Source organism: Oncorhynchus nerka, linkage group LG6 (genome assembly GCF_034236695.1).
Source record: "Oncorhynchus nerka isolate Pitt River linkage group LG6, Oner_Uvic_2.0, whole genome shotgun sequence".
NCBI classification, from domain to species: Eukaryota; Metazoa; Chordata; class Actinopteri; order Salmoniformes; family Salmonidae; genus Oncorhynchus; species Oncorhynchus nerka.
In genome coordinates this window covers 39,950,744-39,963,421 of record NC_088401.1, presented here as the reverse complement: position 1 = coordinate 39,963,421, position 12,678 = coordinate 39,950,744, and the positions used below count along the sequence as shown (strand labels likewise).

The 12,678-nt window shown below is 41.2% G+C and overlaps 1 protein-coding gene across 1 annotated transcript in view; it reads right to left on the bottom strand.

Annotated features, from left to right (window-relative positions):
• The window catches only part of LOC115130438 (cadherin-18-like), a 231,320-nt gene that overhangs the window by 31,762 nt on the left and 186,880 nt on the right, over positions 1–12,678 (bottom strand). The window contains exons 5-8 of the mRNA XM_065019556.1: positions 11,267–11,434; positions 9,765–9,952; positions 8,620–8,873; positions 6,524–6,660 (exon numbers count right to left, since the gene is read on the bottom strand). Of these exons, the coding sequence (XP_064875628.1) occupies positions 6,524–6,660; positions 8,620–8,873; positions 9,765–9,952; positions 11,267–11,434 (747 nt within the window). The remainder of the gene's footprint in view (positions 1–6,523; positions 6,661–8,619; positions 8,874–9,764; positions 9,953–11,266; positions 11,435–12,678) is intronic.

Below are 12,678 nucleotides of genomic sequence, written 5' to 3'. Positions count from 1 at the left end.
AGTCGTTACTATGTTAGCATGCGGGAGACACAGCGTTCATAAAGTTAGCAGGCCTGGGCTAGCAGAAGCGTCTTCACCGACGTCCGACAAGTGCCGGTTGAGGGCACATCAGACTGAATTACGTCGGCATACAAGTCGTGATGGATCGGCAGGGCTCCGTGTCTACAAAGGGTCCAGGCCAATTGACAAAACAGGTATTGTAGCTGGAGTAATTTTGTTTGCTAGCAGGGAGATGTGCCTGGCTCGAGGCTAACTGGTGCTAGCATCGGGACAATGGCGTTAGCCACTATAGCCACTCGGTAGCAGCTAGCTAGCTGCGATGATCCACTGCAAAGGTCCAGAGCTTATGTTAGTGAAGAGTCCCGGAGGCATCAGCTGTGTAGCCAAGTGATCATAGGGTCCACTGAGCAGGCTGGGAGATGGGCCTGGCTCATGGCTAGCTTCGGGGCTGGGCCACGCAGTAGCAGCTAGCTAGCTGGAGTTATCTGGAGTAATGGTCCAGAGCTTACGGCAGAAATCTGGTGATGTAGTGGAGAAAAGCAGTCTGGTATGCTCAGGGTTGATATCGCGCTGTGCATACTGGCGGTTATTATCCAGGGCAAAAACGGCTGGTGTCTAAGACCTGTAGCAGTGGATAACAGTGATTAAACAGCTAGTAGCTAATTAGCTGGTTAGCATCTGATCACTATCTTCTGATGGAGGTTCTAGCTATACGGTCTAAAAATTGCAGATCCGTGTCACATTGGGTGAGGTGGGTTGCCGGAAGGTATATCTAATTTAAAAATGGAAAAAGAGATTGAAAAATATTGAAATATATACAAAATAAGATGAAAAAAAATACAAAATTTACACGGAACAGCGACAAAACACGTCTGCACTGCTACGCCATCTTGGATTCAACTAGGGGGCACAATGCGGAGGCACAGGTTAGTTGAGGAATCATCTCCTTTGTCTTGATCACGTTGAGGGAGAGGTTGTTGTCCTGGAACCACACAACCATGTCTCTGACCCCCGCCTAAAGGCTGTCTCATTGTTGTAAGTGATCACGCCTACCATTGGCAAACATAATGATGGTGTTGGAGTTGTGCCTGGCCATGCAGTCATGCGTGAATAGGGAGTACAGGAGGGGACTGAGCACGCACCCCTGAGGGGCCCCTGTGTTGAGGATCAGCGTAGTGGATGTGTTGTTACCTAACCTTACTACCTGGGGTGGCCCATCAGGAAGTCCAGGATCCAGTTGCAGAGGGAGGTGTTTAGTCCCAGGGTCCTTAGTTTATTGATGAGCTTTGAGGGCACTATGGTGTTGAACGCTAAGCTGTAGTCAATGAATAGCATTCTCACATAGGTGTTCCTTTTTTCCAGGTGGGAAAGGGCAGTCTGGACTGCCATAGAGATTGCATCATCTGTGGATCTGTTGGGGCTGTATGCAAATTGAGTGAGTCTGGGGTTTCTGGGATAATGGTGTTGATGTGAGCCATGACCCGCCTTTCAAAGCACTTCATGGCAACAGATGTGAGTGCTATGGGTTGGTAGTCATTTAGGCAGGTTGTCTTAGTGGTCTTGGGCACAGGCACTATGGTAGTCTGCTTAAAACATGTTGGTATTACAGACTCAGACAGGGAGAGTTTGAAAATATCAGTGAAGACGCATGCTCGGAGTACACATCCTGGTAATCCGTCTGGCCCTGCGGCATTGTGAATGTTGACCTGTTTTTAAGGTCTTACTCACATCAGCTGCGGAGAGCGTGATCACACAGTCTTCCGGAACAGATGGTACTCTTTATTTTTTTAATTTCACCTTTATTTAACCACGTAGGCTAGTTGAGAACAAGTTCTCATTTACAACTGCGACCAGGCCAAGATAAAGCAAAGCAGTTCGACACATAACACAATACATAGTTACACATGGAATAAACAAACATACAGTCAATAATACAGTAGAAAGAGTCTATATGCAGTGTGTGCAAATGAGGTAAGATAAGGGAGGTAAGGCAATAAATAGGCCATGGTGGTGAAGTAATTACAAAATACCAATTAAACACTGGAGTGAATAGATGTGCAGAAGATGAATGTGCAAGTAGAGATACTGGGGTGCAAAGGAGCAAGATGAATAAATAAATACAGTATTGGGATGAGGTAGTTGGATGGGCCATTTACAGATTACATGCAGGGCTACGTGCAGGAGCAGTGATCTGTGAGCTCTGACAGCTGGTGCTTAAAGCTAGTGAGGGAGATATGAGTCTCCAGCTTCAGTGATTTTTGCAGATCAGTGTGTTTGGCGAGGAGTATAAAGCCAACGAGAGCGTACAGGTCGCAGTGGTGGGAAGTATATGGGTCTTTGGTGACAAAACGGATGGCACTGTGATAGACTGCATCCAATTTGTTGAGTAGAGTGTTGGAGGCTATTTTGTAGATGACATCGCCGAAGTCGAGGATCGGTAGGATGGTCAGTTTTACGAGGGTATGCTTGGCAGCATGAGTGAAGGATGCTTTGTTGCGAAATAAGAAGCCGATTCTAGATTTAATTTTGGATTGGAGATGTTTAATGAGTCTGGAAGGAGAGTTTACAGTCTATTCAGACACCTAGGTATTTGAGGTTGTCCACATATTCTAAGTAAGAACCGTCCAGAGTATTGATGCTGGATGGGTGGGCAGGTGCGGGCAGCGATCGTTTGAAGAGCATGCATTTAGTCTTACTTGACTTTAAGAGGAGTTGGAGGCCTCGGAAGGAGAGTTGTATGGCATTTAAGCTCGTCGGGAGGTTAGTTAACACAGTGTCCAAAGAAGGGACGGAAGTATTCAGATTGGGGTCGTCTGCGTAGATGTGGATCAGAGAATCACCGGCAGCAAGAGCGACATCATTGATGCATACAGAGAAGAGAGTCGGCCCAATAATTGAACCCTGTGGCACCCCCATAGAGACTACCAGAGGTCCGGACAACAGGCCCTCCAATTTGACACACAGAAATGTTTCAGAGAAGTAGTTGGGGAACCAGGCGAGGCAGTCATTTGAGGTGATTGACAGAGTCGAAAGCCTTGGCCAGGTCGATGAATATGGCTGCACAGTAATGTCTCTTATTGATGACGTTTATTGTATCGTTTAGGACCTTGTACGTGGCTGAGGTGCATCCATGACCAGCTCTGAAACCAGATTGCATAGCGGAGAAGGTACGGTGGGATTCGAAATGATCGGTGATCTGTTTATTAAATTGGCTTTCGAAGACCTTAGAAAAGCAGGGTAGGATAGATATAGGTCTGTAGCAGTTTGGGTCTAGAGTGTCTCCACCTTTGAAGAGGGGGATAATCGCGGCAGCTTTCCAATCTTTGGGAATTTCAGACGATACGAAAGAGAGGTTGAACAGGCTAGTGTTAGGGATTGCAACAATGTTGGCACATCATTTTAGAAAGAGAGGGTCCAGATTGTCTAGCCTGGCTGATTTGTAGGGGTTCAGATTTTGCATCTCTTTCAGAACATCAGCTAACTGGATTTTTGGTGAAGGAGAAATGGGGGATGCTTAAGTGAGTTGCTGTGGGGGGTGCAGGGCAGTTGACCGGGGTAGGGGTAGCCAGGTGGAAAGCATGGCCAGCCGTAGAAAAAACATATTGAAATTCTTAATTATACGGGATTTATCAGTGGTGACAATGTTTCCTAGCCCCAGTGCAGTGGGCAGCTGGGAGGAGGTGCTCTTATTCTCATGCATGTTTCAGTGTTATTTGCCTCGAAGCGAGCATAGAATGACTTCGTCTGTTAGGCTCGTGTCACTGGACAGCTTTCGGCTGTGCCTCCCTTTGTTGTCTGTAATGGTTTGCAAGCCCTGCCACATCCAACATTGTCAGAGCCGGTGTAGTACGTTTCGATCTTAGTCATGTATTGACACTTTGTCTGTTTGATGGTTCATCGGAGGGCATAGTGGGATTTCTTATAATCTTCTGGGTTAGAGTCCTGCTTCTTCAAAATGGCAAAAATATCCTTTAGCTCAGTGTGGATGTTGCCTATTATCCATGGCTTCTCGTTGGGTATGTATGTATGTATGTACGGTCACTGTGGGGATGACGTCATCAATGCACTCATTGATGAAGCCAATGACTAAAATGGGGAACTCCTCAATGCCATCGGAGGAATCCTGGAACATATTCCAGTCTGTGCTAGCAAAACAGTCCTGAAGCCTAGCATCTGTTTAGTCACTGATGCTTCCTTCTTTAAGCAGGAATCAGGAGGATATAATTATGGTCAGATTTGCCAAATGGATGGCGAGAGAGATCAAGGTATGCGTCTCTGTGTGTGGAGAAAAGGTGGTCCAGAGTTTTTTTTCCTCTGGTTGCACATTTAACATGCTGATAGAATTTTTTTAACGGATTCAAGCTTCCCTAAATTAAAGTTCCCTGCTACAAGGAGCGCCGCCTCTGGGTGAGCGTTTTCTTGTTTGCTTATGGCGGGAATACAGCTCATTCGATTCTGTCTTAGTGCCAGCCTCTGACTGTAGTGGTATGTAAAACAGTTACGAAAAATACAGACGAAGACTCTCTCGGTAGATAGTGTGGTCTACATCATATCATGAGGTACTTTACCTTAGGCGAGCAATAGCTCTAGACTTCCTTAGATACCGTGCACCAGCTGTTATTAACAAAAATACATAGTCTGCCGCCCCTTGTCTTACCAGACGCCACTGTTCTATCCTGCCGGTGCAGTGTATAACCAGCCAGCTATATGTTGATAATGTTGTCGTTCAGCCACAACTCCGTGAAGCATAAGATATTACAGTTTTGAATGTCCCGTTGGTAGTTTAATCTTCCTCGTAGGTTATCTATTGTATTGTCCAAAGATTGCACATTTGCTAGCAGAATGGAAGGATGTGGGGGTTTATTCGATCCCTATGAATTCTTAGAAGGCAGCCTGCCCTCCAGACCCATTTTCTCCGCCTCCTCTTCAAACAAATCACGGAGATCTGGGCCTGTTCCCAAGAAAGCAGTATATTGTTCGCATGCACAAAATGAGTAAAAGAATATCTTACAATCAATGCAAATAAACAATAAAAAAAACACAATCGGTTGGGGTGCACGTCTGCCTTCTTCTCCGTCGCCATTTTATGTATATGTGGTGCAGTTAGTACGATATGCCGGTTGAAAATTGAATATACTATATGTAAAAATGAATCCCTTTCAATATTCATAGTAGCATGAAGAGCTCTTATATATCTTGAAATGTATATCATGACATTTATATGAGATGTACAATCTCAATTATATACAAAACAACTCAAGTGGAAATAATAGCGAGAGCTATGCCTATTCCTTCCAAATTCCAAATAACAGCAGTTATAATGGGTTACTAGCTTCATCCGACACGTACTTCACCAGCAGTAAGACTGAAGTGGTAATTCTGTGCAGGAGATATAAACAAATTGAAAGCATTTTCAAATGTCATTTTTGCAACTCGCATGGAGCAATTTTGCAACTATTAATGACCCATGCATAATGATACACTTTTAAAGGCAAATATATTATGGAAATTAAACAACAGTAAATATGTTCAATAAAATGTGCTATGAATAAACTGTTAAAAGCCTTGGAACATCCGCCAAACACACTCTCTATATAGCCATGCTTTAGATTTCAGAACATCATTTTGGAAACGGCAACAACAATTACATAACCAGAATAGTAGTGTTTTAATATAAGTTACAAAACACAATAATGTATCATTTTGATCACCATTAAATATTAATATGACAGTCATTAAAGGATCATGTGTTTGTGTCCCAAATAGCATAATTTGTCTGATTCTCTGTAATAATGGTATGGGAATAATAATAATGCAAGTGGTTTCTTGCATCAAACAACACAACATTTTCAGTCACCTCCTTATCTGAAGGACAAGTGGATAAACAGGTCAATGTCAAGCCCTGCATGCTTGATGTCAAGCCCTGCAAGTCTGATGGAATGTAGGTCTACATTAAACATCAAACATTGGCTGCTACTGTAGGCTGAATGATAGAACAGCTATTTCCATGATAAAATGTTATGGGATATTGTTTTTGATGGTAAGCCACTTTGGTAGGCCTACATTATGATCAAATAGCCACGGTAGCCTACTTGGCCACTCTTACTTAATAAAGCTGGTATTGCCACAGTGTTCATCGTAAACGCGTACTGGAAGTTGCACATAACTACTTGTCTCTGTGCCATTAACAGTTAGGGAGGTTAAGCCATGAGTAAATGGTTTGTGAAAAGGCTAAAGGAAATGCTAATAGATTTCATAAAATCAGAACAAGAAAAGATACATTGATTGACACTTCACCAACCTCACCTATACCAGTGTGGTTTTAATAACTCCTCCTAAACCTCTACAGATTTTATATTTCATGCTTGAGGATATGCACGCGCATGCACACGTGCGCGCACACACACACACACACACACACACACACACACACACACACACACACACACACACACACACACACACACACACACACACACACACACACACTGTCGCAGTATGAATGGAAACCCTGAGTACCTACCAACCTCCGAAGCTATCACAGTGATGTTATGCCATGGCATGTCCTCCCGGTCCAGACTCTCGGTAGTCTTTATAACTCCGCTCTCCATGTCGATGTTGAAATACTTATCGCTGTGCTCACTGTGGTCGATGAAATACCTATTTTAAGAAAGGAGGCTTACATGAATACCGCATTTGCACAGTCTAAGAAACATTTCAAGCAGACCTGAGGAAATGGGAAATTCATCACAATGAAAAAATTATATGTATATACAGTACCTTGGAAAAGTAATCACTCCCCTTGGCGTTTTTCCTATTTTGTTTCATTACAACCTGTAATTTCAATGTATTTTTATTTGGAAAAATAGTCCAAATTGGTGAAGTGTGTAAGGGTTGTCGTCGGGAGAAAGAGAGGAGGACCAAAGTGCAGGGTGGTAAGTGTTCATGGTGATTTTAATTAAAGAAAGCACTGAACACTGAATCAAAACATATTTTTTTTACCTTTATTTAACTAGGCAAGTCAGTTAAGAACAAATTCTTATTTTCAATGACAGCCTAGGAACAGTGGGTTAAAGAGAGGAATGTTTTGTGTAATCATGTTTGATGTGTGATAGTAACATTGTATTAATGGTCCTCCACCGCTTCTCCACAGTCTTTACTAAGTCATTAAAATGAATCAAAAGATGTCTTGAACAGAGAACAAGAACTTTGTTCATGTATGTTTATATTCCTTATAAGACTGTTATTATGTATGAAATGAACACCGAATGTGTGGTTGTTAATTTATCTTTTCATTTCCATTTGCACCACTAATTCAGTAATGGTTCTCAGTAATAATATATGTTGGCCATTTTCTATTCTCAAACATTCACTAATGACCTATGCTCCTTGTAGGAGACAAGTGTTTAGGTCAAGTGAGTCAAGCATAGAGCTTTATAAAAAAATATATGTTAGTACTATGAAAGAGGACCATCTACAGTGCCCTACAAGTATGACAGGTTACTAAATGTCTCACTTTCAGAGGGACATGAAACTGTCAGAACAAACAAGACTACTTGTTTCCTTGTATATCAAAGGAACATAGCTAAAACATGAGGCAAAAACAAAAAAAATCAACGATCATAGAGAAAGAGACTGCTATCTGCCCAACTGCATTTTGACACATACCATCCGTCAACCGCCAACACAGGGAATATTCTTCTGTGGCATTGTTGTTTTTTCTATCTTTTATTTTTCCCAGTTCAAATGGATGTCCTCCAAACATTTCCCATTTTCTCTTTCTGTCTGGTGGAGAACAGTGAGAGAGCAGTAAGACTGGATGAGAGGGAGGTATCCCACCAAGACCCTTTCATATGTAGATTTCCTTTTTGTTTACCACAAATCCCTTTAAAATATATTAAGATTCTTATGTTGAATCAACCATTCTTATTATGTATTTTTAGACTGTCTGTGCCTCTATCTCTCCTTGAAAATGTATTATAGATACATATTTCTTCATAAAGGGGCAAAGCTTGTCTTTTGCAGATATGGCGGAAAGAGATATGGGCACAATAACACGTGAAGGGACTGAGGTTCAGTGCTTAATGCAGTCGAAGAATTCCCTAAGCCCCATATGTACAGCATGGTGGTTAACCAAACCAAGATCTTGTATCATGTAATAGGGACTATTAGATTGCAATCTACTGGTGTATGGGTAATATATCTGATATGAGTTTATGACACAACTCCGTCTTCATTTCTTGAAAATGGGAAAATGAATTCAAGGTTTTTAGAGGCTGAATGGCCTTAAGCTTTTGGACATGATAGTGGGTGCAGAGGCATTTTTTTTGGTGGGGGGGGGGGTGATTATAATGTCTTAGGGCACCTGAATAGATGTATATGTATGTAAACAGTAGTATTAACTGTACAATATGTGTGGATGATGTCTGTACATATACAGTATATATTATCTCGTAAAACATGACAGAGTGCACCACATGGTATTAGCAGCATGGTATTAGCAGATCCTGTACTATCCAGGATACGGATGCAGTGCACTGGTCAAACGTAGTCCACCATAGAGGGAATAGGGTGTCATTTGGGATGCTAAAAGAGAATACATTGGCTCCAAGCTCTTACCTGACATGACTGTTTTTGCTGTCTGGATCCCTGGCAGTTACAGCCCCCACCTCTCTACCAATCCGAGCGTTCTCATAAACATCCATGATGTAATAGTCCATAGAGAATACAGGCGGTTCGTCCACATCTCCCACAGTGATCTTTAGGGTGGCAGTATCTTTGAAAGGACCAAGGTAGGAAAAAAGAGGCTCCAAGTGGCTATTCACTCCCTCAATTTGAAGGGTGTAGGTCTTCTTCCTCTCGTAGTTCAGTGGCTGTGTGTCCAGGAAAAAGGCACCAGGAAAAAATGCAGGATTAGGAACAGACTTCATTCCACTTGTGTACCATGTAATTACAATGCAAGTAGCCTATTAAAGTACTATATAAAATGTTAATATATTTTTTTACAAAAATATTAACAGCATTATTACACAGGAATAGAGCATCTACTATCTTCTTCCAAAGTGTGTACTGTGGATTTTTACAATGGTGGAAACTTCCTCCAACCAATCCTTACACCAATGCTATGTTGTATCGTTAAAGGTGAGTGTGCAAGTGCAAATGGTTGAACATCTTCCTTATAGTGATTCAACAGGATCTTAATGGATTGGTTCGCTATTTTTAACCAAATATCTATTTTGTATGAAAATAGCATGTTATAGAAGGGTCGAGACACTTTTTTAGCAACACATTTTCATGTGTGCGCATGTGCGTGCTTTCCATTGTGGTGATACGAGTAACGAGAAAGCACGTGCATGTTCGCACACAGAAATGTTTTGTTCGAGTCCAACAAAATGAAACAGAACGTTACAGATAGAGTTCAGAATGACACAATTTCATATGTACAACATCTAAAGACCTGCATCCCTATATTGAGAGCTTAGCTTTGAGGAAGTCTATTGTGGGTGGGGTAAGTTTCTCAAAAGTCCTTTAAGCACTTACAAAATCATGACATATCTTACAAATTAAAACAGATAAACCAATAAAGATATATTTGTTTTGCTGTTTTAATTTTTATATATATATATATATATATATATATCACATGAAATGGATGATGTTGTACACAATTGTGCACAATTTTCGGGGACCCGTTTTGGCTTGTGAGCGCTACTTTCAAAACTACTGGCTAAAATCATACAAAACCTTAATACTCTGTTGTTTACCTTCTTGAGGCTGATGATTCCCTCCCTGGTGTCCCTGTCAGTGTTGATGGAGAACATGGCTGCTCCTTCTGAGTTGACGATGCTGTACTTGATCTCTGCATTGACTCCAAGGTCCTCGTCATTGGCTTTTATCTTCCCCACTGGCTTGCCAACCTGGGCCGACTCCGGGACGTACAGCTGGTAATTTTCTGTTGATCATGAGCATAACAATACAGCCATTTAGAAAAAGCTTAACATCACTAGTTGGTGACATATTTTGGGCTGATTGTCCAAATGATTATGTTTTTTTAGCTGTGTCACCCTGAAATGACTTCACAGATGCTCCTTGAATTGCTACTTAATGCCCATTGAAATCATGTCGGAATGCTTGACTCAACATTTAGACCTGAAATGTGTCTGACGGTACTTTAATAGTGTTGACTTTAACAAGATTAGGATAGAAAACACTAAAGTTTCCAAACCTGTTAAAATGTTTTCTGTGAGTATAACAGAACTGAAATTACAGGTGAAAACCTGAGGAAAATTAAACCAGGAAGTGGCTTCTATTTTGTTCCATAGCCTGCCTTCGCTCCATTTAAAGGGATATCAACCAGATTCCTTTTCCTATGGCTTCCCCGTGGTGTGAACAGTCTTTAGACATAGTTTCAGGCTTTTATTATGAAAAATGAGTGAGCAAGATCACATCGCGTCATTGTATGGCTGGGTGCCAGCAGCATTTTGTATGCGCAACAGCTTGGTGCAGCCATTTTCTCTCTCTCTACTATTGAAAAAACTACATTCCCGGTTGATATATTATTGTCTATATATTGTAAAAATGTTCAGATGTTCAGTGTTACAGCAACATAACATTAAAATGTTCAAGCTATTTTTTGTTGTTGTTGCCTGCATGGCATTTGATGAGGTCCATTTTGAGACCAAATTTCATATTAATATTTGATTATTATTACACGATAGGATAGATAAAAAATACATTAAAATCATGATTCATAATTGGTGCGATTTTAGTCAATGCTATGCTCATCTAAATAATGTCTGTTGCACATCTGTTATATATTAAAGATGGAGCCTACTGACAGTCAATTAAAGCTGATGAGTTTCTATATTGAAGCTCTATCTATGTGAGTGAGGAGGAGAATATCATGATTCTTCTATAGATAGATGAGAACACTCCATTTATAATTGGCCTACTAAAAATACTCTCAAAAGGATCTCATGCCAGTCACGAAAAGAGTCTCTGAGAAGCACTGCTGTTTATCAATCAAAGTAATTAGTATTTAGCAGAAATAGATAGCAGATGTCTTAGATACCGTTAAGCCTTGAAATCCAAGTGATATGGTGTAACTGGGCCACGCAAATGGTGGGAAACATTGCAGATATAAATTATACAAATAGTCTGATGTGATTCCTTATTCCAGATGTGAGAGAGGCATGTTTGTTTTATTTCTCTCTGAATGTTACACACCGTTTTGCCTGCTGAATTTAGCCATGGTATCTATACTCACTTTGCGGGAACTTGGGAGGGTTGTCGTTGACGTCGGTGAGGGTGATGTTGATAGTGGTGGATCCAGAAAGTCCTCCAACTGATCCTGCCATGTCTTTGGCTTGAATGACTACAGCATAGTGTTCTCTCGCCTCCCGGTCCATGTTGGCTAAGGCAGTCCTGATGACTCCTGGACGCGGAGAAAAGAATATAAGAATAGCAATGTTACTACTGTACTGTATGAATACCAATGTTACTATTGTACTATTCGGCTAAGGCCACACAGATTAGAACTGAAGTCATCCTGGACAGGGGGAGAAGAATAGCGAAGTACCTCTGTTACCAATGAATACCAATGTTTCTACTGTACTGCATGGCTAATTGATGACTCCTGGACAGGAGGAGAAGAATAGAGGAATTAAAATGTTACTATGGATATATATGTTAGTACAGTGTTAATACCAATGTCAGTATTATGACTACCAATGTTTTTTTCTGTATGAATAGAGATTCCTAGAGTCACTTGACTTGAATAAATCAAAGGATGAACTCTTGAGATTAATATGGTGTTCCTCTTGTTATTTGGGTAAGGGTGACAATGGGAAAAAACAGAAGCAGTAATAGAGCTTATAGGGCCGATGACCTTAGGCTCTTTACTTTACAGGAACTAATAATGCAAGGTTGCAAAATACAGGCAACTGCCAAACTAATGGAAACACTTGAGTAAATGAGGGAGCCAACGTATATATTGAAAGCAGCTGCTCCCACACAGGTGTGGTTCCTGAGTCAATTAAACAATCAAAATCCCCTCATGCTTAGGGTGATGTGAAAAAATGCTGGGCAAGCCATTATTTTGGCCATTATTTTTGCTCTCCATGGCTATGCCGCCATAAAATGACCATGCCTGCATCCACAGGGCACGGGTGGTTCGAATGGTTTGATGAGCATAAAAACAAGGTAAACCATATGTCATGGCCGTCTTAGTCACCAGATCACAACCCAAATGAACACTTATGGGAGATTCCGGGGCGGCTCATGAGACAGCATTTCCCACCACCATCAACAACAAAAAAACTAATTATGGATTTTATTGTGGAATAAATCTCTCACATTCCTCCAATATAGTTCCAGACACGTGTAGCATCTATGTCAAGGTGCATTGAAGCTGTTCTGACTCGTGATGGCCCAACACCCTATTCCTTGTAGATTCGGAGGGGAGAAAGTTGTGGTGTATAAGTTATTAAAGCAATGTGCCATTACTGTCTAGGCCAGAATTTGGATTCTCACAAGGGCCTTGTGAGAAATAATCGTTCAGTTTGACAGTTTAAATAAAAGATGCATAACATAAAAATAGCCTGCTCCAACATCCTTTCGGTCTTGATTGTCCAAATGTTTCATTGCCAAGGTTAGCCTTTCTACACTTTCCAATATATT